Source organism: Struthio camelus, chromosome 5, assembly GCF_040807025.1.
Source record: "Struthio camelus isolate bStrCam1 chromosome 5, bStrCam1.hap1, whole genome shotgun sequence".
NCBI classification, from domain to species: Eukaryota; Metazoa; Chordata; class Aves; order Struthioniformes; family Struthionidae; genus Struthio; species Struthio camelus.
In genome coordinates this window covers 17,553,637-17,579,933 of record NC_090946.1, presented here as the reverse complement: position 1 = coordinate 17,579,933, position 26,297 = coordinate 17,553,637, and the positions used below count along the sequence as shown (strand labels likewise).

Sequence of the window (26,297 nt, the reverse complement as noted above, 5' to 3'; positions counted from 1 at the left end):
TGGATCAGGCCTGGATAAGACCTGAGGTCTTTCAGAGGAGAATTAAGAAATCTCCATGCTGGGCAGAGACATCTCAGCTGGCTTCAAACAAGCTGGCTAATGAGCCCAAGCTGAGTGCTGCACTGATACGGCTACAGTATGAACGTGTTCGGAGCTAACTTAGGTGTCTCTGCATGACCCTGTGTTGCATCATGTAGACATACCCTAGAGGCTTAGCTAATCTTTCTTTGAAATAACAGCAGCAGCAACAGAACAGGCATTTTACAGTTATGTGATTATTTCTTATTAATATTTGTCTCTTTAAGGTCTGGCATCTTCAACAACAACATATGAAAATGGGTTGAAAAGACTGCATGAAAATTCTCCTTTAGGACTCAGCTGACCCAAATACACAGTTCTCTTGCTCTGAATTCCCCTATATAGCGCAGAGAGACAAACTGCTCGATTTTCTCTCTCTCCTTCTCTCGCTTTTTTTTTTTTTTCATAATGCTGCATTGCAGGACTGAATTTTCTGATTATCATGCAGTATCTTATTTTGATAGTCCTGTCCCCAAATTAAAATGATTCTGTTACTCTCAGGACAATCAGAAAAGATCTGTCTCTTGTTATGAGGAGCACATGGTACCTTTCTGCAATAGGTGTGCTTAAAAAGCATATGTACGGTCAGAAAAGTAGCTGCGCTTCAGGGTTCTGCCAACATGACTGTATCAGACAGCAGCACGGCAAGATGTGACTAAAAAAAACTGTGGCCACTGAAACCCCTGCTGTAGATGCAGTCACAGCAAGAGAACAGAATTTTCACTGGTTTAGTTTGTCTTGTTTAGGGTGAGGGTAACTAGTACAGCTGTATCCCCCACAGCAGTGCGGTGCTAGTATTGCGTAAGTATTTTTACAGTACAGTAGGCAGAGCTTTCAAACAAAGCCTCCTCTTGCTCCCTGTTGTGTATTTGTAGGCAATTCTGTTTGGCCAAATGGCACAAACAAGATTCTGATACTTTCTCATCCCTGCCAAATAAGCATAGCCATGACAGAAGGAATAACGTCTACCCTGGTTCCTGTATCGTCAATAAAGCTAATCAACTAACCTTCAGTTGTAGAAGCTTTACTTTTAGGTAACTTTACCAAGTGAGTGAGTTTGTGACACTAGCCATCAGAAAATCTTCCTCACTTGCAAGCTTGGATGCATTTGATTTACAAGCCATAGAGAAAAAACAAACAGGGAAACCTAAAATGCCATTACTTTTTATAGTCACATTTAGAAGCAGAGTCATACTGCAAAACTGGCTCTTCTAGCTCCTCAGGAAACCTGCACAAGCATTTAACAACTGCAGGAACATTCAAGGTCAAAGGTAAGCTCTTTTAGGAGATGAGCTGCCTTCTAGCTATAGCGCTAAATTCTGTAGAGTCAAGTCTGTATTGCAGATGAGATGACCGGGAGATCCCTAAATCAAATAGAAGGATCCGTGAACAACGTACGCAAACAGGAGCTGCATTGAGCCCTGTGTCTGAAAATCATACACAGCAGGAGAACTGGTGTAGGAAAGCTGGTTATAGCTCCGATTCGATGAATCCGTGTTTGCCAGCCCCAAGCATACTCTTGCCATTTCAACAGACTACAGTTACTCTAGCTTTCAAGATCCCACAGGAACCAAGGGAGAGGAAAGCACATAAACCCACATAGGGAAAAGGCAGCGCTGGTTATAGTCTACTTTCACCAAGCTAACTCTCTGGCGGCTCCTTATTGCAAGAGCTTTACCAAAATGCCACAAGAGAACGAGGAGTACAGTCCTTACATCCATACTGCATACATATCCTCACTATTCTGGTTGAAACTCCTGAAGCCCCATCTCGGCATGTTTCAGGATCAGTATAAACACCTAAGACTTCTCAGCAGTACCAGCTTTGGTTGTTCCAAAGTTCTGGGCGAATGTCTCACAGCAGTGCAGGACATCACCTCTCCTCCAGCTGGAGCTCAGGAGTGCATCAAAACAGAAAGTACTCTCCCCTACAATAACATAAAGCACAGCTGTAGGTAGCATGAAGCTCCACAGATAAAACAACAACAACCTGGTTTTAGCCTCTGTTTTGTTTAGTTTAGTTTTCCTATGAAAAGATATATTGGGGCAGACTGTGAGTTACGTAACTTGCAGTTACTCAGCTATCTACAGGATTTGGCTGAAAACATCCAAAGCAGAGACTTCCTGAGCTGACGAGAAACAGAGCTCTGTGATGCAATAGAAAGGATAAACGGACCAGTCTGAAGTTTGAAAATAAGGAGGGACAGCAACAGATTAAACAAAGAAAATGAAATACAGGAAATGAAGGCAAATGCAACCTCTTAAGAGCCATACTTGACCTCTGGGCTATATGGTTTTCTATAACAACAATGGGCGCCTTAGCTGAGACAGTACTGCCACATGCAGCCAAAGAAGGCAAAAATGCTTCTGGTAGTCCAGTTAGCCAGCCACACACTATTTATGACATTGTTGTGGCATGCAGAAATACTTGGAAAGTCTGAAATATTATTTGCACAAGAAAAAAATAAGGTGAACAGAAGAGGATGAAACAGTCTGACAGTAAGTAAATCATTTGTTCAGCTTGTAACGGAAAGAGGACAAAAGGTAAAACCACCAAAATGGGCCATGGATGTGCTACAGACTATAACCAGATTCCAGGGTGGGACAAGGACCAGACTTTCCCTATTGCTTTTGAAGAAATATATGCTGATATTGTAACAAAACAGATATACGGATACTGTAGCGAAGCCATTCCAACTTGCCTGTTATCTTGTTCTCCAAAACCAAGGCAGAGAGCAATCTCAGTACGCTTCAAACTGGAAGCATGTATGGTCTTCCAACAACAAGCTCCAAGTCTTGTGAAGTAACAAATAACTGATAAAGCTGCAGCCTAGGAGTCCTAACAGGCAAACAGAAAACTAGTACCATGTGCTGCTCACACTGGCTTATCGAGATAGAGAATAAAGAAGAGAAATACACTGCACTTTCAGATATGACAAATTTGATTGCAGGGATGGGGAAATGCAAAAGGATGAGAAGACTAAGACACACAGAGCAGAAGGTTCAGAGGCTAAATCGTTCTGTGAAGAAGAAAAGTTTAGCCTTCGTCTATGATTAAGTACTTGATTCTGTAAAGCCGGGCAGGTATCAAGAACTGGTTAATTGAGGGCAAGAGAGGGCTAAAGTACAAAGTGAAAACTGAGCAGTCAAGGGGAGAAAAACAGCTGCCACAAAGTCTGTTTTCCCTTAGGGCTTCTAGTTATCATTTGAAGATGAATATACTTTTTGACTAACCTATTCTGTGGAGCTAACTCCCTAGAAGTGCTGGGAATCCGCTTACTGATCCTGCTGCCTAGTATGTTCAGGAGTTCTGTGATCTGTGTTGTGTCCTTTCAGATTTTGTGCCAGGGCATGTCTACTGTTATACCTAATAAAAAATGAAATAATGCAGCAGTGAAGAAAGCATTATATGCATATATTTACTTATCCCTCGCAGCAGATGGCCAGTTGACGACCTGAAACAAGTGACAGACTTAACAGGATGCGTGTAACAACAAAGAGGAATTGAAGGCAGGTTGCTGTTTAAAGAGGGAAGAACGTGCCTTCCTAGGCTTTGCAGCTGCAGAGGGTTGAAGGAGAACACCCCTCTGATACCATAATGTGATCTTTGCCACCCCCAAGGTTCAGTTTTTACAGGGCAGACCCCATTCCCTCTCCAGAGCTTGAACCTATATAGATAGTACCACGTATAATGTGCTGGGTATGTTTTGCATTGCAGCATATTCTGGGAGTCAAAGCAGCATCCATGCTACCTGTGTACTGCCTTTTCCAAAGGCATAATTTCTCAAGCAAACATATGAACTTACAAACAATGCTGACTGATTAAAACTTAATCCTGTTCTACTCTGGTTTTCTAATTTATATATTCTTGTGCTTGCACAAATGTACCAGCAGATCCACAGGGAGAATTCGATTCTGCAGGAAGAGAGTAAATTCACAAACCCATGCAGTCCATGCCCTTTGGTGCTTTGGGCGAGATGTCAAGATCCCACAGAAACCTCTGCATTTCTTGTTGCATCACTGTGGCGCACACAGAGAGGGAGGTGCCCAGAAGCAAAGAACACTTACCATAATGAATTAGGTGGGCAGTCAGCAGTTTAAACCAGCCATTTGAAGTTACTATAATGAGGTCTCAGTTTAATAATTCTTCTGCATGCACAGAAATCTCCCCACCCCTCAGGAAATCACTTAAGAATAAAAGGAGCAAAAATCCCATCATCTGTTTGAGAAGAAGGATGTTATGGTTTGGAAAATGCACAAAATGGGTGGAGCAAAAATGCCCATGGGTGAGTGAAAATTATTCCTCACAGTAACAGAATCAGGGAGACTCACAATGTAAAACTCAAGGGTCAAATTCAGTCCTATAGCAAATAGCTGCACTTCTACTGAATCCAGCTAGAGTAGAGCTCTCTCATGATAACCCAGAGTTTGGGCCATACGTTTTATACCCATTTTGAGCCACAGAATCCTTTTTTGAAAATCAGTGAGTTATTTCTATGATGGCTAGCAGAATTACCTGACATACCACTTCCTCACCAGGCAACAAATACCCGTTCTTAATTATCTGGCCACAAAACCAATTAAAAAAACTCCCATCTAGCATCAATACATTCTGATGCACACAGGAGCAACCTTGATCTTTGAACTACTATGTCACTAAGTATCCAAGGCTAATTCATTAAGACTTTTTTTAAGGAATGTGCTTAGTCCATAAAACCCTGAAACCCATTCTTAATTTCTACAGAGTTTAAGTACAGGCTTTAAGCTTAGGATATCTACCTGCATATGCATTAACTCCATCAAGACCTAACCTTTCTGCCAGGTTCTGAATTCTTCACTTCTGCTCAGATCTCTCAACTTCTCCCGTTACACTGTGTGCTGTGAGTCAAGATATCCCTAGTCCTTATCATAACAATAACACTAACACTGTTGATAGATATTGGTTAAAATATTGTAACTTTTTAAGTTCATATCAAAGCGCTGATTATTCTGACTGGCTGCTGCAGCATTTTCTTTAAATATTCTCTATTCCAGCTGTATTAAACTCTGTTTTGAGGTATATTGAAAGTAACAGATCTGGTATCAAACCACTAGAAACGACAGCATCTTGTTTCAGGTTAAGACTGCACACAAAATAGACCCTAATTTAAGTTCTACAAGCTTTTGAAAAGACAGACCAGGGCAAATGAACAGCTCTTAAGGCAAACAGGGATATTAAACTCAGCTAAAGGTTGAACTGAGGATTGAGGACATAGTTAACAGAGCTGCCTGAGGGGTTATCACTGTGGTAGCGGAAATAAAGAAGGATGACTGTGGAGTATTCCGAAGAGAGGTACACAGAGGACTGAGAGTCAAAACAGGAGAAAAAAATATATATTTGCAATAGTACCAGGCAATTAGAGCAATGGGGAGGAAGAAATGGAGGATGATATGAACGGTATCGCAGTTCAAAAGATAGGTAAAAATAAAAGAAGAGAAAATCAGCATCTCTAACTGCATCTGCACCTGGAAAACAAGTGGAATAGAAATAGAGACCTGTAATGAAAGGAACAGCTGGAGAGATGATATCAGAGGATGGAGGTCAAGCCTCTGTGAGAACCAGCAATTTGAGAGAGTAAGAAATGAAGGAGTCAGAAATAGCTAAGATCTCTTTAGAAATGCAGTAAAGTTATGCCAATATGTTCACTATGTCACGTATTGGCTGCCAGTTGTTCCTCAAACTATATTTACAGAACTTTATTTATGTTTAAAATTTGATTCATATCTAAACCTTTATTTAGAGAAATTCAGTAATTACATCCTTCATTCCAGCCCAGTGCATTCATTAGCCCATTTCCAGTGCCTTCCCTCCTAGAGACCACTGAGATTTCTATGATTCCAGGCAGGCTCCAAGCAAGTGTTCCTCCTTTGCCAGTTACTGTGTTTGCTCTTTTGTTGGTACTCAAACCACAAAAAAAAGATATGATCTTTACTCCAAGTTCCTACGTGCTGCTTAGGCCTTAGAGTCCCCTCAGCGCACTCACCTTTGAATCAGAGTCCTAGACTGGGTTTATGCTGTTGCTGGTTCACCTGCCAAGACCCCTGTCCTTTGTATCATATTCTGTTGATCCTCAGTTTTACTAATTTATTTCTCCTGATTCTTCTCATGTTAAATTTGTGCGATCTTGGCCCTTACATTCACTGATTGTTTCTTCCTACCACAGAGCTGCATTCAGCATTGTCTCCACAGTTCTCCTAGGTCTAAGCTTCTTTTACAACTACTACAGATTTTTTTTAAATTGCTCTAAGTCTTTATTTGATGGCTAATACAATTACATTACTGAATGCAGCAGCCATGATGCTTGGACAACCTCTTTCCTCATGTCCACACTAAGACATTAGGGGAGAAAAAAGCACTAGGAACCTAACGTAGCACTGGAACAGGTTGCCCACAGCAGCTGAGGAATCTCCATCCCTTTCGGTCTTCAAAACGAAGCTAAATAAAGCTACAGCTGACCTATGTTAGCAGCAGTCTCTCTTTGAGAGGGAGGATGGCCTACAACGTTTCACTTCCATCCCCTGTTTAGGATTTGTAACAATCTGGTTATCCTAGGTTTCTCCCTCCTTGATACGTCTTCTCTTCTTCAAGTGGTACGTCACCGGCTACAGTCCCAGCATTTGAGAATCCTAATGCTGATTTAATTTGTATTGAGGATGCATTTACAGCCAAACAGATACACAGAGACATTGAACCACTGATACCTGCCAAAAAATGTGGGACGGGATGCCAAGTTGCAGGATGGCTCAATAAACTATACACCATCACAGTACACAGGCAGCAAGGGGCTACTATCCATCACTGATCAGATACTACATCCTCAGTCACTGGTAACGGGTGGCGCTTTCTCTCAATACTAAGGAAAGCAGTTTTCAGTCAGTGCTTTTACCTAAAAGCGTTCTCACCGCTATTGGCCTGCTCAGCCACATGAGATTAAGAGTTTCTTTCCTCTCATAAACGATTGTTTTAAGGTTAACATGCCTCTACATTTTGTTACTGTTACAGGCAGTATTTAGACATGTTCCTACCTGTTGCCAGACTTCCACATCTCAGTCTCCTTGAAATAAATCTTTTATTCCAGTAGTCTACTAGACAGGGTCCAGATGCCCTGTCTCTCATATCAGAAATATGCTGGTACTATATACAAATGAAATCCACAATTTGCACCACTCTGCTGCCTGGAAGACTGCCCAAACCAGACTATTCCCTCCTGTGCTCTGGCCTTCTTTATTCAAGTTCTTCCGTGCCCACTAACCTCCCAACTTACACCTCTATGCCAGAAGGAAGGGCAAATGTGGCCCCAGATGACTCTGAGGACAGCTGTGCACTACTTCTTCCTGTGTCCAACAATCTCACCCACTTGTTCTTAAGTAAAGGTTATTAGTTTCTGGATTTGATTAATCAGGGACTGATTTAAGAGGTGGAAAGGAGGATAAAATGAATATATATAATACCTAGAGGATAATGTGCTCTCTCTTACTGTGCGTGTGTTTTTCCTTTCTGCTCTGAAAGTGCTGCAGTGGACAGTGAGGAACAACAGGAGGTTAACAAAGGACAGAAGGGATTTAGGCAGGAAATTCAGGGGCAGCTGAGAGAGAAGGAGCAAAGAGAGAAAATTCATCAAAGAAAAGAGATAAGAACATTAGACTAAGGGGATTTATTTCTGGGTATTAGGAAGGAAACATAAGAGGAAAAAATCTCTGAAAAATAACTTTAGTATAAAGTATTTCACAGCTGGGGCAAATTATTCTGCCTCTATTGATAGCACGTCCTTTCTGCTGGACCACCTCCACACACATGACTCTAGACATGCACACTGCATTTCTGCCCACTGAGCAACACTAAAATCCATTCTGTTATAAGGATTCATGGTGACAGGTTCCTGATGGACAATGCAACAGACTTCCAGAGCGCTGTAAAATGTAATCTACTAGCAATTCTTCTGGGAAACCTACTTACATCACAACCTTATGGGAACACTGCTTCAGACTCAATAGGGAAGACTAACAACTTTTTTCCCATTTCCTTGTATGTCCGTTATGGCAGTTTTTGCATATTCCGGTCCTCGTTTGAGATCTTCTAGCCTCAGTTACTTAGTTACACAGAGCTGTACAAAAGAGTACAAAAAGCTATTAAGAACTGGGGAAATAAGCTAAAATACCTCTCCCATTAAAAGACAGGAGCATTCCTTATGAACAGACATGAGAAGAAACTAGGTGTTAGTGACTTGTATAAACAATTTGTTATTTTTTTTTTTTTTTTATCTACTGCATTTAGACCTGTATATGGGAAATGCAGGTGGTGAGGGAGGTGATAGTTCCAGGAATGTGTCTATTACCTGAAGCAGCAGGAAACGTAAGAGGAAGAAAAACTCTAAAGTTGCGCTCTGTTGTGTTACTCCTTGCACGACTGACATTTCCTCAACACTTTCCTGCTGAGCGTACAGATCAGGAGAAACTTGTTGCTAGAGCTGCAAGTGGTTTAAGAATGTTCCTGCCTCTGGTATATTCCAGAAACAGGAGCAAGAGATCATGATTTGTAGGCCAGATCTTTCTTCTTAAGTGTTGACAACTGTTGACAACTATCCCCTTAGCTTATCAAAAAGTTCTAAAAGATGACTTTGGGTGGGTTAATTTTAGCAAAATCTGGAGCATCACTCCCAAATTTACAGAAAGAACAGGCAACTTTGGTTGCCTGACTTTTTTCATCAGTTTGGAACGCTCTCGAAAAAGCCAGCCTGCCTTGGGTTTGGCACGCCAGAATTTCTTGCCACTTTCAAATGTCCTTATTTCACCAGGGGCAACGTATGATAACATAAGAGAGATGTTACTGAGCAACCATTACATACTGAGGGACTGGAATAGATGCAGAAACTGAAGATTAAACTCAGTTTCTTCTTCTCTATAGTCTGTACAGAATTAAGGTGATATTTCCATTATCTCTCACAACAAAGAGCCATTTGCTGCTGCCTCCTAACGTAACTGCACAGCACACCACAATATATTACACCCTACGTTTCAAGAATGCCCCATGCTCTGACAAAGCAGGGTGCTGACTGTTTCTCCCACATCAGAATGGGATCAACCACACCGTGATGGCAATTTTGCCACTGCGTGGTAGCTGGTGCAGTAAGAGCATAGTGTTGAGCTTTCTTAGTACCAAGGCACCTGGAAAAATTTCCAGCTATACCTCAGGAGTCTCTTCTCTATGGACGGTGTGTGCATCCACAGAAGGAGAAAGCAAAGAATGTATTGCTGTGTAAGTGTGTCATGAACAGAGCAGCACATTAAGTACATGTTCACCGTGGATTCAGCATTACAGGATGCTAGGAAACAAAGCAATGAGTTCAAAGCTAACATCTGGTACAAGAGGAAAAGCCCAAATACCTAAAAACCTACCACTAGCGAGAAAGAGAAATCAAAGTGTTTTAACAGCAGCCAAGCAAACTAATGGCATAGCGAACAGTCCCATTTGACAGCTCTGGAATGAGCCTTCCCAGATTTTCCCTAAATTTGTGCTAACTATTTAATAGCATGCACTGTGAGGATAGACCAAGTGAGGCCTGGTGTGCACTTGACAAATGATCAGCAAAACTTTTATGTTGGACAGAAAAATGCTAAACAAACAGAAAGAGTCTGCATCCCCCAACTGACAGTGCAGCGCTGGCCCTAAGCTCACAGTCATACTAGTTAAAAATCCCTTGAGCGGCACATCTTATTTGAGCTGGGAAACTTTTATAAGCTATACTGGCCAAAGAAATGCTTCTTAACGGAACGGTGTGCGGTGTATGAAACATTGAGTTATTTCAGCAAAAAACTAGGATAAGTTTTGTACATAGCCTTCGCTCCAATGTTTGCCTGCTATAAACAGGATGAACCACATCCCTTAACCAGGATGGATCAGTATATCGATGCTTTGGTGCTTATAGTGCATAAGAGAAGCAGGGTCAAAAACCTGAGCCTGATTCTGGTCTTAGTCAATTTGCTTCAGAATTGATGTTCCACAGCTTTTGGAGCTCTTGCTGATGTAATTCTGGTTCCTTCCTTCCTGTGGGGGGAGGGAGGCTGGTAATAAAAAGGCTTCCAGATAAGATTCTGGAATGTGAAATACAAGCCAATGTAAAATGGAGTCAGAAGTCTTTTCATCTACAACCCCAAAAAAGAGCTTAAGACAAAAAAAAAAAAAAAATCAACCTAACACATAGTTGCTGAGTTACCCTTGGCTCTCAATGACATTGCTTGCAAAGCACATGTGTTGCAGCACTGAGATCCCAGCATCCTCCTCCTCCTCCTGAACCGCTTATAGGCTTTTGCGATGACAGTGAGTAAACACTGGCATGGCAGATTCATGAGACCAGGATAGAATAGTCTCTAAAAAAACAGAACATATCCTAGCACTGTGTGTACTCATTCCATTCCAGCATAGGGGGAAAAACCCTATACAGTTGCTCCAGTGCTTATAGAAACGGCTCTCAAATGATTGGTCAATATAGCTTTCAGACTACTGACTGCATTTGAGTTCCATTCTGAATTTAACTTTCAGTCCAGGCAGAAATTGTGTGAGCAAAGAAAGGACAAATTAGTCCATCATCATGGCAAAACTGAGGTAGTGATTAGCTGTGGTCATTACAGGCCAGAGTATTTTTCATAATGAGCTGCATAACTTAAAAATCTCTCTGTAGTTTAGGTCAGAAAACATGCCCCCTCAACCCTTTCCTGCTTCAGGGTTACCAAAACAAAAGACAAAAATAATTAGTAATTCTTCATGTTTAAGGAGTGGTATTGTCCATAAAAAGCACCTCCTATCTGTAAACATGGTCAGAGCCAACAATTCTACGTAAGGCGCAACCAAAATCCATTCTTCCGTGGCATCCTTTACTCTCTGTAGACCTGGGATAAATTTCATCTCGGGCTTCTTCTGACTGATTAACTAACCAGAGAACGGAGCTGGCTGAAGTGCAGGGATTCAGTCTCTGAAAAATGTGAACTAAAATAAGTTGTTTTAGCTTGAGTCAAATCAAAATTCAATGGAAGTGGAGACAAACAAAGAAAAGTTCTGAATGCAGTAAAGAGCCTGCTGCTCCAGCTTGAAAAAGATAGTCTTGCCATTCCTGTGATTCCCATCTGGAGTTAACAAAGACTACGGCACCGGGTAGCTCTGCTACCGAGAATAGGCAGGAGGGGGGAACATGAGGCTTTCAGACTCCCAGAACAAGTGGCCGTCCAGCCAGCCAGGAATTCTGGAAATATTACGGGATCAGGCCGGTGGTCACAAGCTCTGGAAGCCAGTCTCAAGATTTTCATGCTCTCCACACCAACTCTACAAGACACAGCTAAGCTTCTCCTGGGGCTCCCTCTGGCCTTTCAGCCTTTCAGGGGAACTTCTAGATCATTTCCCTCTCAGAGAACTGAGCAATAAACCTGATGAGAGCTGGGGATCCCAGTGCTTTCTGCCACTCTCCTATAGAGCAATGCTTTGTAGGGTCACATCTCTCTAGCTGGGGAGGTGTGAATGCTCAGTCTGCCCTGCTGCTGTGGACTCCTGAAGCCTGTCCAAAGCCTTCCTCCATCTCGGCTTCATAGCAGAGGGCTCAGAGGCCTTGGAAGTCCCTGCAGAGGCAGGGCTTTCAGGGCCTCTGCTTACAGAAATGGGAAGCAGGAGGATTCCTAACACCCTGCTATGAATCCAAAGAGAATTCAGAAGAAACCTAGTCTTTGATATTTTGGGAGTTCACTGAGCCAAAGTTACTTCAGAGAAAACATTCTAGTGAATCAGCATCTTTTGATAAAAGTGAGTTTTGAAGAAGAAGGAGGAAAACAATTCCCAGCAGCTTTAGCAGACACGGCAATCTGGAGGTAAACTATGGTCTATGTCACCTCAAACCTAAGTATGGTACGATTACAGTGAAAGCAGTTATAGATGAACAAAAAGGGTTTTCAGAGGCTGATTATTCACAGCCCCTTCACAGGTGGATGAGGACTGCATGGCAGAGCATGTTTCAATGTCATCTCTGGAAGCAGTCTATTTGGATTTGTCTATCCAGGCATTATGGACATGATCAAGGGAAATGAATGGAAAAGCATTTGTTGACTTCAACTAGTTTTAGATGGGACTCATGAATGACGTTTATTGCTGTATGACCAAGGCAGTGCATGAGGACAGCAGGTTGTGTGTGTCTATGTGTGTGCACACATAGGGTTTGTGTGTGCACACATAGGGTTGTGGGTAGAATACGTTTAGTACAATAGAGATTTGAGCCAGACTGCTATAACAGAACTCTTTGGAATTAGAAGCAGGTTGAAAAAATAGGTCCAATTATTTCTATAGCTTGCCCAAAATGCCCCAATTGATCACACAAACTTTAGAAAGCAAAAGCCACTGCGCACACTTGACATAGGTTTGTTCTTCTGACAGGTACATCATGTGCTCATGATTCTTGTTTAATTTCCTTCTTTAAGAATACCTCAAACTGTGCTACTTGTGGGTGTGGTGGAAAGCGGAGGCGGAGAGTGATTCTTCTCTGAAGGAAAACACAATTATCCGACTTCTTTAACTGCTCAAACAGATGACAAGTGAACAGGCTTTCAGTGCTCCCCACCAGCTCTGGATTAAAACAAAACACTCTGCATTATACATTCAATAACAGATCCCTAGTCCCAAACTCCCTATAGCAGAAGGGTGCCAGGGAAAATAAGCCCCTTTTATTTCTCCATGTTTTTCATACAGCAAGGTGCTTTTTTGTCTCTTTAAAAGTCAGAAGACAGACTCTCACACCATGAAGCTGTGCTGTGCTAAACGGGTTGCTCATGGAATACAAACTAGGGTCACAGAGGGGGGGCAAGTGTGTGTTTGTGCACTCGCGTTCTTTGATGAGTGCCAATCATTCCTCTAGTTTGTTCACCACCTACGCACTGTCAAACATACACACAGACATGCACATGCTTCTAATCTGCTCTCCTCCAGTGCTAAAAGCAGACAAGCATGTGGTAATTCTCCAGGTTAAAGATAAACCAAAACGAGGATGTGCATGTGTGTTTATAACAAGCCTATGCAGTGAACATGAAAGGGCTGATCCATGTAAGTGTGAACCTACTCATCTGCACACTGTAACTTGCATGTTCAGCAGCATGTAAAATTATGAATATGAGAGACTGTATGTGTTTTGGGGATATTTAATTTCTTTTACCATGTCATCATTTTTCACCATGAATATAAGGACATCTGGAATATTCTCCTCTTGCAAAAATAAGACAATCAATCAGAAGAATAATAGATGAGTAACAGCAGGATAGCAGCGCTCCTTAATCAGGGAGTCCTGAATGTTTGGATGAATTTGGTGAATGTTTTAAAAACCTTTTCTCTGGGACTTCTGTTTAACAAATGGAAACACTTTTCTGCCTGTTTGCTAATTTTAATATGACTACCTCCGTATCTTGTATTTAGATGAATCTAGGACATTGGCACACATTCACTGAAATCATATGGTCTTGTTTCTTTGTTCATTTGTATTCCCTGGCAGAGGTATTCAAAAGGATTCAGCAGCAGCTTAACGTTTCCACTGCAATCAGTGGTTAAACTCCTGAATACTGCAGCTGGAAAAAAAAATGGCTACTATTGAATATATTAAAAGACGTTCCAAGTTGGTCAAATTCAGGTTTGGTGTCAGTGAGCATGACTTCACTAACTTCAGAGGAACTGACCTTTTTATGATCAAAACTGAATTTGGACCCAGTTACACTATTTGGTCCATTTCTAACTCTATGTCAGATTTAGCTTCTCCCTGCAGTTGTTCTCACTGTCTGCTAATGATTTCAGTAGATCAGGCCTCTACTCAGCAGCTGAGAACAGCTAGGTCAGCCAATGTCACACCCCTAAAGTCTGCCTGAAAAGTCTGACAGCAAGGTATTCCAACGAGAAGATGCTACTCTCATGAATTCCCTTCTTTACCTTAGCTTGAGGGAGCCTAAATTTGCGTTTTGGCAGATACATTGCACAGGCCCCTCTCTTTATGCTCCAGGCAGAAATGAGTGACTTCCTACAGACTGCAAGCGTGTGATTAGAAATTCATAGATTCACAGATTTTAAGGCCAGAGAGGCTGGTTAATCTAGTCAGAGCTAACGTATAGCATGGATCACAGAACTTTCTTCAATTACTGCCTGCTACAAGTGCAGCAGCGGAAGCTGAGCTAGAACTGAGGTTTTAAAAAAAACACATGGCAGTTTAATGTAAAGCTTAACATTCTTCCAGGGGGAAGAACTCACCACAACCCTTGGCAATTTGTTCCAATGAGTAACTTCACCCTGCGGTCAAATGGGTGTATTATTTCTACTTTTAACCTGTCTACGTATAGCTTTCAACTACTAGTTTCCAATACGCTTTTTGTCTCCAAGACTGTAATAGCCTCTATTATCAAATGCCTACCCTCCTTATCGGTATTTACAGCCCATGATGAAGTCATCTCTTAACCTCCTCTTTGATAAACTAGGTAGACTGAGTCCCTTGAGTCTCTCATAAAACATGAGTTCTGATTGTTTACTTATTCCCTCAGATCTGCTCTGAACTACCCCCAGTTTTATAACATTTTTTCTTGAAGAACGGACACCTGAACAAAACATGCTGCATTTCAGCAGTTATTGCAGCAAAACAATGACAGTTATTGCATGAATTTCCATATCAAAAGGGGAAAAGCCATGGAAAAAAAGGAAGAAATCACAGAATGGGGAAGAAAAGAAGAATGATGGGGTGAAAAGAAAAAGAAAAAACTGAAAGAAAATGAAAAAGAAAGGAGAGAATCACAGTAGGATAAGGTAGCAGAGAAAGTAGTAACTATAAACATATGAGCCCAGGAAGAAATGAGGCGATGAAAAGACCATGCAAAAATACCTAATTACTTGTATGCTTTCACAGATTATCTTGGCTGCTCCAAGAGGCCAACATACCATCCTGCTACCCATCTCTCCACCCAATTATTTCAGGCAATCAGTGATCTCCTTGATGCTGATGGCTGAATGATCCTTCCTGCTTAAGAACACATACTACATCTTTGCAGAGTTTTTTGGAAGAAGAGCTCATTATCACCACAAGGCATTAAAATAAACAAACAATCCCCCCAAAACCCACCACCCGTGATTCAAGTGAGCTCCACAAGAGAAACGTGGAAGGGACTGTGTCCCTTCCCATCCCCCAGCCTGGAAATACCTGCCTTGCTTCGAGGCCAGCACCAGAGGATACGGTCAGAACAAACAAAAGGCGCGCACACACACACAAAGCACACATATGGAGCTCCGGGCTTCAGTCATCAAGTGTGGGACATCTGTGTCTTTCTCAGGATGTCTGCGTGTTCAAATAATTAGTCCAAGGCCAGCTGTCCCCTTCTCGCTCTTCACCCTTTATGCTCCCATTGCTTCTACTACTACTGCTTTTCCAAAGAATATTTTGTCTGACAGGTCACCAAAAGAGGAGCTTTTTCTGTGCTTATTCCTTGGAGGGAGGGAGTGAAAGAGGGCTGATGTGGTGATAAAGGGGATAGTACTCTTCTGAACAAGTCTCCCCAACATTTCTAAACAAGTATTTGACACGTCAGAGGGAAGATTACCTTTAACCCTTAAATTCTGAAGTCAAAAACTCTAAACTCTCTTGTTGGCACTGAAAATTCAGCCATCAATGGTGAGCCTGCATTTTCAGGAATTTTTACTGCTTTACGGACACATTCTGCTCTTATATTCTGGGCCTAATTTCCCTCTCTCCTAAAGCGGTGATGCAGAAGTAATTCAGTGAAATTAGTGAACTCTATTTCCACCTCAGGAAACTCTCTATAAGCTATTCATTTAAGAGGCCTTTTTTTCTGATTTGCACTATAGCAAGCAAAAGGCAACTTGGGCAGTCAGTCTCCCTACCAGTGGAGGTTATCAACAAAGCAATTGAAGAAAACTGGACAAAGTATTTACCAGTTGTGTGAAAACAGGAGTGAGAGCAGAACCAGGACCCCTGTTCTCATCTAAGAAATTACACTTGTAGCTGTGCCCCTAAAAGCCACACTCCTAAACAGGACCAAGGTGGAACTGAGAGAGGAACAGCGCTCCCCAGCCTATGCTTAACAAGTAAGGGCATGGCAAACTGAAAGGCTCACTCGTACGTTTAGCAACCCTGTCCTTTGACAGGGCAGCAAGCGCTTGGATGCTACGTTTACTGCAGCTTGCGCTGCATCGTGCCTGCCTGTGCATCATCTCCATAGCAGCAGTTCTGTTAATTGAGACCAGCTGCTTCAATTCCGAATTCTTCTCTCCAGAAATATTGATACTACTACGTTATGATTAGAAAGCACTTTACCAAATGCCTCTCAGTTCTGCACAGCTCACATGAAGAGCAGCTGCAGAAAGAAGGGACAGTTCTCTGAATGCACAAAATCAAACAAATGCTCACTGCAAAAACACTGGAGAAACGAAGGCTGCAAGAAGCAAGTCAAAACAGAATTGGGAAGGCAGGAGAGAGCAGCTTGCTGTATGTGCCTGTGCCTGTCGTTTTAGATGTTGAAAGGACTGTGAGCAGACTTCTTCCTTATGCTCTAGAATAAATGGCCAGAGCACTGCAGTTTTACAGCTTCATGTGGCAGGTGTGAGTATTTGTCAGATCCAGTTTTTCTGTCCAAGGATGGATTAAAGCAAGACCCATCAGTCTGGGTCTGGCTTAGGAGAGTGGCTGTGGACTTAAAACATTTGGCTCCAGGGACTGCTCTGCAGGACCCACTGGCAAAGAGTGTCACTGGAACTGATAAGCCAGTGGGAAGAGTTGCAAAGCAGGAATGCCACCACACCACCATGATTTGGCTTCACCGTTGGCTATTTCCCTGTGGCTGCTGAATTCACCCAGCAGGCTGTCAGCTGGCTGCTTGGCAATGGCCACACTGGGATTGCTGAAAGCCGTGAGCGTTTTTGCCCTTCAGCCAGGCTAGATTAAGCTGGCTAATAGTACAGTCAATTCCAAATTCACTTAAAAGCCTCAAAGCCTGCCTCTGACCATCAGATACAGGGCATTCCTGAAAAGACATCTGGTTACTGAGTTTATGCAAGAACTGAGCTAACTACTTCAATTCCATATGTTGTTCCTGAGCACAGAGTACAAAATCCTTGAAAGTGACAATCTCACGGGAGATGGTCTGGAAACGAGAACCCCGACAAAATGCACAGTTTCCTTCTGAAAGGATGTTGTAGGATCTCACAGATAATACGGCCTCTTCAGCATGTGGCTGTGTAAACAAGGGCCTAACACACTGTTTCATTACTCAGATTTTATACTACAACTGGGGTAATGCAACAAAACTAAAGCAGAGAGATCAGTTTGCTATGCTAAGTGATTTGCCTCCCACTCTGAAAATCAATGAGGTAAATAAAATGTTTTCTACAAGATACCAGACACTGACAGTGTCCTTCAGCTCACATAATGCTCATGTTTTTTAAAAAATATTCCTACTAGGTTACTCTTGAATAGATGCAAAGTGTTTAACACCTCATTCAGGTTTTGCTATTTACATGCTTTGTTTGCTTTTGCTGAGTTCTGCTCATTTGCTGAATCGCCCTTTAAGTTGCACTTTTCTTGCCTATTTCGCTTGGTAACTTCCGGGCACTACCAGAAGACTGCTCGAATTCACAGTACTGCAGGGGAGCAAATATTTCACTGCAATTCCAGAAAGGTAAGTTTGAAGAATATTACAATTGAATATAAACTTTAAGAAACCTTCCTTGAAAAGTAAACTTACATTGTGTACCTAACATTAACTGACTTTATATTCCTTTAATCCCCATTTTCCTTCTGCTCCTAGTAAGGTTGCTATACTCACCTGTGCTGGAAAACAGATCTCACACACAAGTGCACATAATGAATGACAACATAAGGTTATATGTTATATGTACTCATACAGAAGTTAATCTCAATAAAGTGCTGTAAAGCTGCACGCAGAAATATAAGCGATATTTGCAGGTGACAGCCTGGTGAAATTCTGCTGGTTGCAGTGGAGTTGTCCTCTCTCCCATTAGGTTGGATTTGGCCTTTCTAGTCACCGAATAACATGAAGACACTTCCATAGCTACTTTTTTTTTAATTTTGGGGGTTTCCAAGATCCGTCAATGACCCTAATGTAAGGAGACGGTTATCACAAGGCTAGGCATAAACCCTATACTATGAACCGTAGGGTCACTGGGATAAAATCTTTGACAGTTTCCAGTGGCACAGCTCTGTGGACACTAAGGGAATTACAACAGCTTCAAACAGTCATATACCTTGGTGCATCAGATCGTATTGAACCTGTGCAGCAAGCAGAGCAGCAGTAGGGGTACTCAAACGACAGATCTGCCAACCTCACTTAAATGTCTTCCTACTGACATTTAAAACCTCAGTCTGCAACATACCACAAGTATTAAGGACTGCAATCCAGCAGTGAAACTCAGAAGCCCAACACACATCTGCCCCAGCAGAGAAATAACAACTCTAAGACTGACCATTAATTTTATTCTCAAAGCACATGCATACTCTTGTTTAATTTCGGCTGCCCTAGCCTCCCCCCCCATCACTGAATTATTGTTATTATGCTTCACATAGTCCTAGTACTGACAGGGATGTTTGTTAAACATAATTAAAGATATTAATTTTGCATGGAACAGAAGACACAGAGCCAAGAATTTAATTTTTTTTAAATGTCCCATTAGAAAATTACCTTCATTAGCACCGACTCGCTGAGCTTCTCTCTGTTGACAATTTTTATCGCAACCTTTTGACATGTGACACAGTGAACCCCCAACTTCACAAGCCCTGCAGAAGAAATAGGGAGAGCAAAAGAAAAAGAAAGAAAGAATTTGTTAGAGATATTGACTGCTTTTTGCTATTAGTATCTTACCCAGCAGTTGGCCATTTATATGAAAATGAATTTCCACTCGTCCCTCCTGCTGCCTGATAAAGTCTTGTGAATAATGAAGAACCTGCAGCCCACGTTATGACCATTTGGCAGTGAGGCTGCCAACATGCTTAATGGTGCTGCAATTTCTACCATCAAAGCTGTATTTTTGCTGAAACACTGTATTCCAGCTCTCACCACTCCAAGCGCGTTCTACCAGTAAGACGCAAACTTTTGACAATTTAACTGCACTAGACTAGGAGCTTTTGGCAACACCCGACATCAATGAAAGCTCAGACATCAACAAAATGAGATGGTCAAATGTCTGCAGTGTAGATGTGACCACTACATTTCTTCTAGCTCTTTCCAAAGCTTTCATGTTCAGGATAAAAAGGTACTTAATAGGGTTTTCCCTTACTATTTTAATTTACCCTGCTGTATAAGGCTAACGCTGTGATGAACACCATTATGGCACGGAGGAACACCAACATGTCTGGATATAACACTATATCCTTGTTATTATTTACTATATTCTTGTTATACAAAAACAACTTAAAGTGCAACTAAATGCTTACCTCTGCAAAAGGATATGGATATCCCGGTCTCCTAGAGTGTCTGAGGTTTTACCACAAATACGGGACAAAACTCAAAGAATTAATTAAAGCCAAAAGGTAAGTGACATAAGTAAAGCATTATCTTCTGCAGAACTTTGATCTCAATCTGCTGACTTACACCAAAGTATACTGAGGTATCTCCCATGAGCGATAAAACTGTGCATCTGAGTTAATTATGGTCCCCTGAGCTCTCAGCTCTACCTCCATTAAGGAAAGCTCTACCCTGGAAAATTTTACTTCATAGGCCTATTCAAGAGAGATCTGTTTGCCTCAACTTTTACTCTTGCATATCCTGCACGATGCCCTAATAGGCTGGCTTCCATCCCACCCCACATATAACGTGCCAAATTGTCGTTTGGTTTAATTCAGTTTTAACTTGAGTAAGAAGTGGCGCCTCACTGGGCCACTAGGACCTGCTGGGCTTGGCAGCACGTTTCTGAGCACCGACGCTGCCCAGGGAGAGAGCTCAGCTCTCAGCAGATCGGCTGCGTTGCGGTTAAGAGCCCTTCTCCCTCCCCTGCCCCAAACTACAAAGCCAAACACGTTGCTCTGTCTGCCAAGGGAATAGAACAGGCCTGCAGTCCACACAAGCAGCGAGCATAGGCCTTCACACTTTTTCATAGCGGGGTGAAATATGTAGACCGCTACCTCACTAAAACTGTCCCCAGTGAAGTGAACAGGAATTTCATCAGTGACTCCAGCAATCTGCTACAGAGCTTTGCCTTTTTTTTTTGCTACACAGTCAATCATAAATGCTCAACCATTCATCTCTGGTCATAATACTGAGAAACAAAACCCAAACTCACTTGTAGTCACATCTCTTCTATGCTGTGCTCAAGTTTGGGGGTTATTTCTAGTCGCATAATTTCTCAGTCTCATCTGGTTAAATGCTTACACACTTACTTTTCAGCCACGACATAAACAAGTCACAAAAATCAAGAGCACTGAGCGCTGACAAATCCATTTGAAAGCGAGTACAGCAACAGCCTGTCCTCTGCCTGAAGCAGCTGAGAGCACAGCTGGGGGAAGATGCAGCAATGACTGGCCAATTCTCACTCTTACGTTTGAATTGTATTTACTTAATAAATTTACAGTATTACCCACAGCATTGCTGGCTCGATGTTCACCCTTCCTAGCAGATAGAGTCTTACTCCTCCTTTTTCTCCTTGGCTTTGTGCTGGGCTTGGGCAATGGCTACTTGGCAGTGCTTCGTTGAAAGTACGTGGACTTTTAATCTGTGCCTACCACTTTCTGCTTTCAACACAAGTCACAGCTCTACATCACTCTTACAGCAAAACCACATTGCTCTGTGCACCTCTCTTAAACCCTTCCCCTTACATTTCCAAACCTTGGCTCAGTCCTTTGTAGCCAGACCCCCGGGACACGTGACACTGTGCCGCATTTCAACCTGCTACAGAACAATTGCTTTAAGAGGCCAACGAAGGTGTCAAAGGACTAATCTCTGCAACTGGTCCTCCACCCCTGAAGAAAATATATAGACTTCTGGTATCTCGCTCTTCAGGAGATGATTTTACATACTCTTGCTCCCAGATCAAGACATCTGTTCCACTGCACTTGCTGATCTATAAGTTATTTTCCCTTTATCCTCACTGAAACATCTTGTCATTAGTCTTAAAAGGGTTTTGACCTTAAGCTTCTGGGACACCATCACACTGGATAGGCAATCTTCACTGTCTCCTCCCTCTTTATGGCTATTAGCCTACCACAGAAGCTTGAAAGTTCAGATTAAATCATTCCGCTTACTCTGATAACAAGAGTTCATCAAATATTAGAAGACATCATGCATCTTGTAAAAATCACACTGATACTATAATGATTTTATATTGAAATAATTCCGCGAACTTCAAGAAGTTATTCTTAATTTACACTGGCGTACCAGAGAACAGAATGAGCTCTTATGCATGTGGGATTCAATACGTTTTTCCTCTTTTCCTGATTCATGTTTTAAAAATAAAAAATGCAGAAAAAAATGCAGAAATTTAGTACTGCTGTCTCTTTTCTGGAGATGGAGAAGACACCTCTCTGAACAGCCCAAGATATCCCTTCTCACTGTACTAAATTCACTGAATGTAGTTTTGGGGTAAAAATAAAACATGTTGCTCTGCCTTGACCTCCCCACCCCAAGCCACCTCCTTTTGACGTTCACATGCCAGTCTAATAAAAATCCCTGCTCTTGGTAGCCCATTTATAAAATAAGGTCCTCCTTTCCTAAGAGAAATTCTTATCCGAGCTTGGACAGGAAGGACTTGTGCTTTGCACTTCAGTTTGGTAACTCCACTCTACTGAGTTATCACTCAGAAATGACTTATATAGGGATTTGAACTCCTGTGGCCTTCTGATACTTAGGATACCCTTTTACTGACATAGAGAACATACAACAATCAAGGTATATTATTTATCGGACTAATGACAGACCCTTAGAGAGAATAAGAAGCAACTATGTCAGTAAACTGCTGAGGTGCTATTGTAATGGAAGTGGCAGAAATGCATGTTTAGAAGCAAGTGTCCAAGGTGCTGCCTACAAGGTTGAGGCAGAGGCTGCGGATTTTCCACTTCTTTCTCCACTGTACACACAGCTCTTAATGAGCACCTTGATCCTATAGTGAAGCTCCAATACAAACGTGCCAGTAAGTTAGATATTTGCTTGTACAGCTTATCCGTGCGTTCTGGCCACCAGAGGTACCTGTGTGGTCCCCAGAGGAAAACAAACAAGGCTGCTGCTAAGAAGATATTTTGCACTGGCTTGGCTCAAAGCAACTTTGCCAGGCAACAAATAGAGTTTGAACTGATCAGCTACATCAGTCATTAAAACCTAAAACACGTAATCTTCATGACTGTTAAGTTTAACTCTGGTCTGTCCTGGCAGAAACACTGAGACGCTGTGGAAATCAAACAATTGCAAACTGAAGTTCCACCTAACAACGCGTTACCATACATGCTCTCTCATCCCAGGCAGACTTCTGATTTCTATCCGCAGGTAAATCCAGGGGCACTGACATGCCAGGACTCTCAAATAGGCTGTTACAGCTTATGAGCTGCAAACATTGGGCTGCTTTCGGTCTTAGCCACTGCACTTCACCAGAAACAGAGCCCTATAATTTCAGGTCAGGGAGGAAAGAAGAAAAAATGCACACACGCAAAAGCAGGGGATGTGCAAGCTAACACTGTCTTTTCATTTACAATTAAAAGCCACGAGGTGAAAACCAAAGGGACCATATGGCTGTTCTCCACAAAAAAAGAAAAAGAAAAAAAGGAAACCCAGATGACACAAGGCAGAGCTGACACGCAAAGAAAAGCAAAGGGAAACTTATAGGTCTGACACGTCTTAATGCTGCCCTGTCCTGCTAACTAACATGCCCGAGCATTTTGCTGCTGGTAAACTCCCACTGTGCAGAGGCTTACAGATCTTACACAGATCTTTTCTGAAAAGGACAGGGGCTTACGTGGTGAGCAGGGGACAGATCACATTAGCTGGATAGTGGACAGTCCATCCTGGGGCAGTACAGATAGGAATCCTTTCTTTTACCCAAACAGAAGATACTGCAGAGACGGAGAAAAAAAAGCTTTCCTCCAGCTGAGATACAGACACAGTGAATCCCAGATGTGCACAAAGTCATCTCTGTGACCTATACTGTAACTGACAATCACCTCCATGACTTCGCAACCAAGGACAGGATTTCGGGGGAGCCTGATTCACTTTGACCTTATATTCTGTGTAGTAATTTGCTCTAAGGCAGAGCGACTGAAATACCAACAGTTTGGAGAGGGTGCTATTTCATACCCACTTTGCAAGTGTGTAAATAATGACAGGAGGGAACATGTCTGTGGGCACTAACCCCTTACAATCAATCCCCGCTATTACAGTTAAGACTTGAGTCTTTGTGAGAGTAAGAAACATTCTGGGAACATTAGAGAATTGTTTTTCCAATCGTATCCAAACTTGGGTTCTGCCACAGATATCAATCTGAAGCAAATTATCATTTTGGGAGAGAGACTAATAAATCATAAAATAACACTACTGTTTAAATATAAAGTTCATGTTACACTCAGAGTCCACGAGTAACGTTCCCCTAGTCTTTCAGAAATGCTAAACACAAGTCACTAAATTCTGTTTTTTAAACTATTAGGCCAGTAAGTACTTTAAGAAGTGGAATGGAAAATGAGTTATATTTGCTGCATTTAATAGATGTAACTTTTCCATTGGTAAGTGGAGGCCTTTCAGTTTCTTCTGAAACAAAACCAATACTTACAAATATGCCATTAGTTTGGTAAAGCTCTGAAATCACTGACGAGCATCCCCTCTACAGAAAGGATATGCTTACCCGCATATCTAACGTTGCCTGCTGTTCATTTCACTTCAGAGCGCAAAAACTTCTCCCTAAAAAACTAAGTGAAAAGGCCTGTCTGGCCAACAGTATCTATTTTGGCTGGATGAGCAATTAAAGGAATGTCTAGAGAAAAAATATTACTCCTCTTTTAACTTGAGTTACCTAATTGCCAATTAATTTGAGCCAATGAATACTCTGCAAATGTTAATCTAGGCACGGCAGGACACAAACGTTTGCGGTTTACTTCAGGGCTCAGACTAGTACTGGTAACACCCTCTTTGAATTAAAGGAGAAACAAAAATCTTAGGCTGAACAGACCCAAGAACATAGGTTTCTAAAGAGCTTAGTGTGTGCACACATTTGCTGTACATGAACTTTGTACAAATGATCTTTATATACTAGCAATGAAAATTATCCCTTCAAACTGAAGGTTGCTATTGTACAACTTAAAAATATTTACAGATGTTAATTCCTGAAAACGACATGCACTGGTACTTGCAATGTCTACAAACCCTCAAGGATGTCAATTTAGAAAATCAACCTTTAAAGCAAACAAAAGCATTAATGTGACTGAAGTGAAGCATGGGAGAATGTTTTTAAAACGCAGAATTCTTGTTCCTTATTCTCAACAGTTATCTTCACAAACGCTATGGTTTTATTTAGGGTTAAATTATTTCAGTCGCAGTGTCTGCTGACTGCAGTGAAGTCACTCTAGATCTACAACAGTGGAAAATGGATTAAATTTGGCCCCCAGCAACATAATTTCCACGGCCATAAAATAATGGTAATAACATTTACATACCTACCTCGCAAGGACTGTAGAAGGATTAATTGATTAATCCTTACAAAGAACTTTGGAAAGGGAGAGATGGAGACTAAAACCTTATGAAAATCAGGAAAATTGCATCTCAAATCTGGGGAAGAAAGGGCTAGATAATTTCTTACTAATGGCTTCCATTTCATTTCTCAAGTTTCCTAGCACATAACTCTCTCGCTTCCTACAATATGCTTCTTATGCCCTTCTTAGCTGCACTGGAAAGAACTTTGCTACTGAGCATCGTACTTCTGGAAACCAATAATTGTCCTTAATTACTCAGTCTTCTTATTAAGTAATGTTTATTTTTCGGTACCAATTGTTATCTCTAATTACTGTCTTTAAAATAAACAAAGCCTTATATCAAGTGGCATGCAAATTATATGGTATCGATTTATAATTGCATCTGGGGAAAGGAGGTAGAGGGTTGTCTACATATCTAAAAGAAAGAGGACAGAGCTACTTGCTTTGATAATAAAGTAATTTGACCATGAGCCGTTCTACAGAGAGTTTCTAGTGCTAGAAGGCTCTTCTGAGGACTCATGCAATAACTGCTTCTAAATTGAATAAACTGTAATTACAGTAGGACTAAAGCCAGAGTTCAAATGCTCAGCAGGAGCATAGAAGGTGGTGTTCATCAGTGCCAGGATTCACATGCCTCAGCTCAAGGCACAACGAAGCCACACGCTAAATTGCTGTAGCCCAGATTTACTCTCTTGAGCTATGAGCACTGTCAACCGTACACTTGCTCAAGCAGCCGAAGGGACACACTGAGCAGAGATGGTTGGGAACAATGCATCAGCTCAGATGTGACTGGATCCACATGCCCGATACTAGAGAACAAGACATAGACACATATACACACACCAGCTCACTAGGAACAGGTTTTACACTGTATGCCTCAGAGATTATGTGAGGATCATCCTCCAAACTCAGCAGGATCAAAACACACAGAACCAACATCACCTCTATTTTTATCTTGGTCTCTTTCTTACAATATTTCATAAATCAATACTCTTCAGAAACCCTTTGTGCCTGCAGAATACAGTGAAGACCGTGACTGTGGATCTCCTTTGACACGCTATCTTTCCCGTCTTACCATACACACCCACGTGTCTAAAGAGTCCCCCCAGGGAACAAGGACATAAACCTTGATGGACACGTTGATGCTGTTTTTGTAAAGTCACGTATTTCATTAGCCCAACTCTAACAAACTCTTGAGGTCTGCTGGGATCTACCAGAAGCTTGTGATGTCTAGTGGGCTGAGCTTCTATTTCAGATCAAGTCTTTGTTCCCATATAAAAACACCTGGGAGACTATAAGCTTTGCTGTCACTGGAGAGGTACAGGCTGCAGCTTCCAAAGCATACATGTGAAAGCATTCAGGCAGCACCCCCACCCCCTGCAGAACGGGAATAGAAGAGTCGTTTCACTTTTTTCAAATGAAAAAGATAAATTAAAATAAAATAGATCTTTCCATTGATGCAACAGCAAAAAAACTGTTTTTACATCTCTGGATA

At 41.8% G+C, this 26,297-nt stretch overlaps 1 protein-coding gene across 11 annotated transcripts in view; it reads right to left on the bottom strand.

Moving 5' to 3' along the window:
* Nucleotides 1-26,297, bottom strand: part of BRSK2 (BR serine/threonine kinase 2) — a 315,571-nt gene that overhangs the window by 141,077 nt on the left and 148,197 nt on the right. For all 11 annotated transcript variants that reach the window (XM_009674422.2, XM_009674423.2, XM_009674414.2 and 8 more), the window contains exon 2: nt 18,825-18,919. In XM_009674422.2, the coding sequence (XP_009672717.1) occupies nt 18,825-18,919 (95 nt within the window). The remainder of the gene's footprint in view (nt 1-18,824; nt 18,920-26,297) is intronic.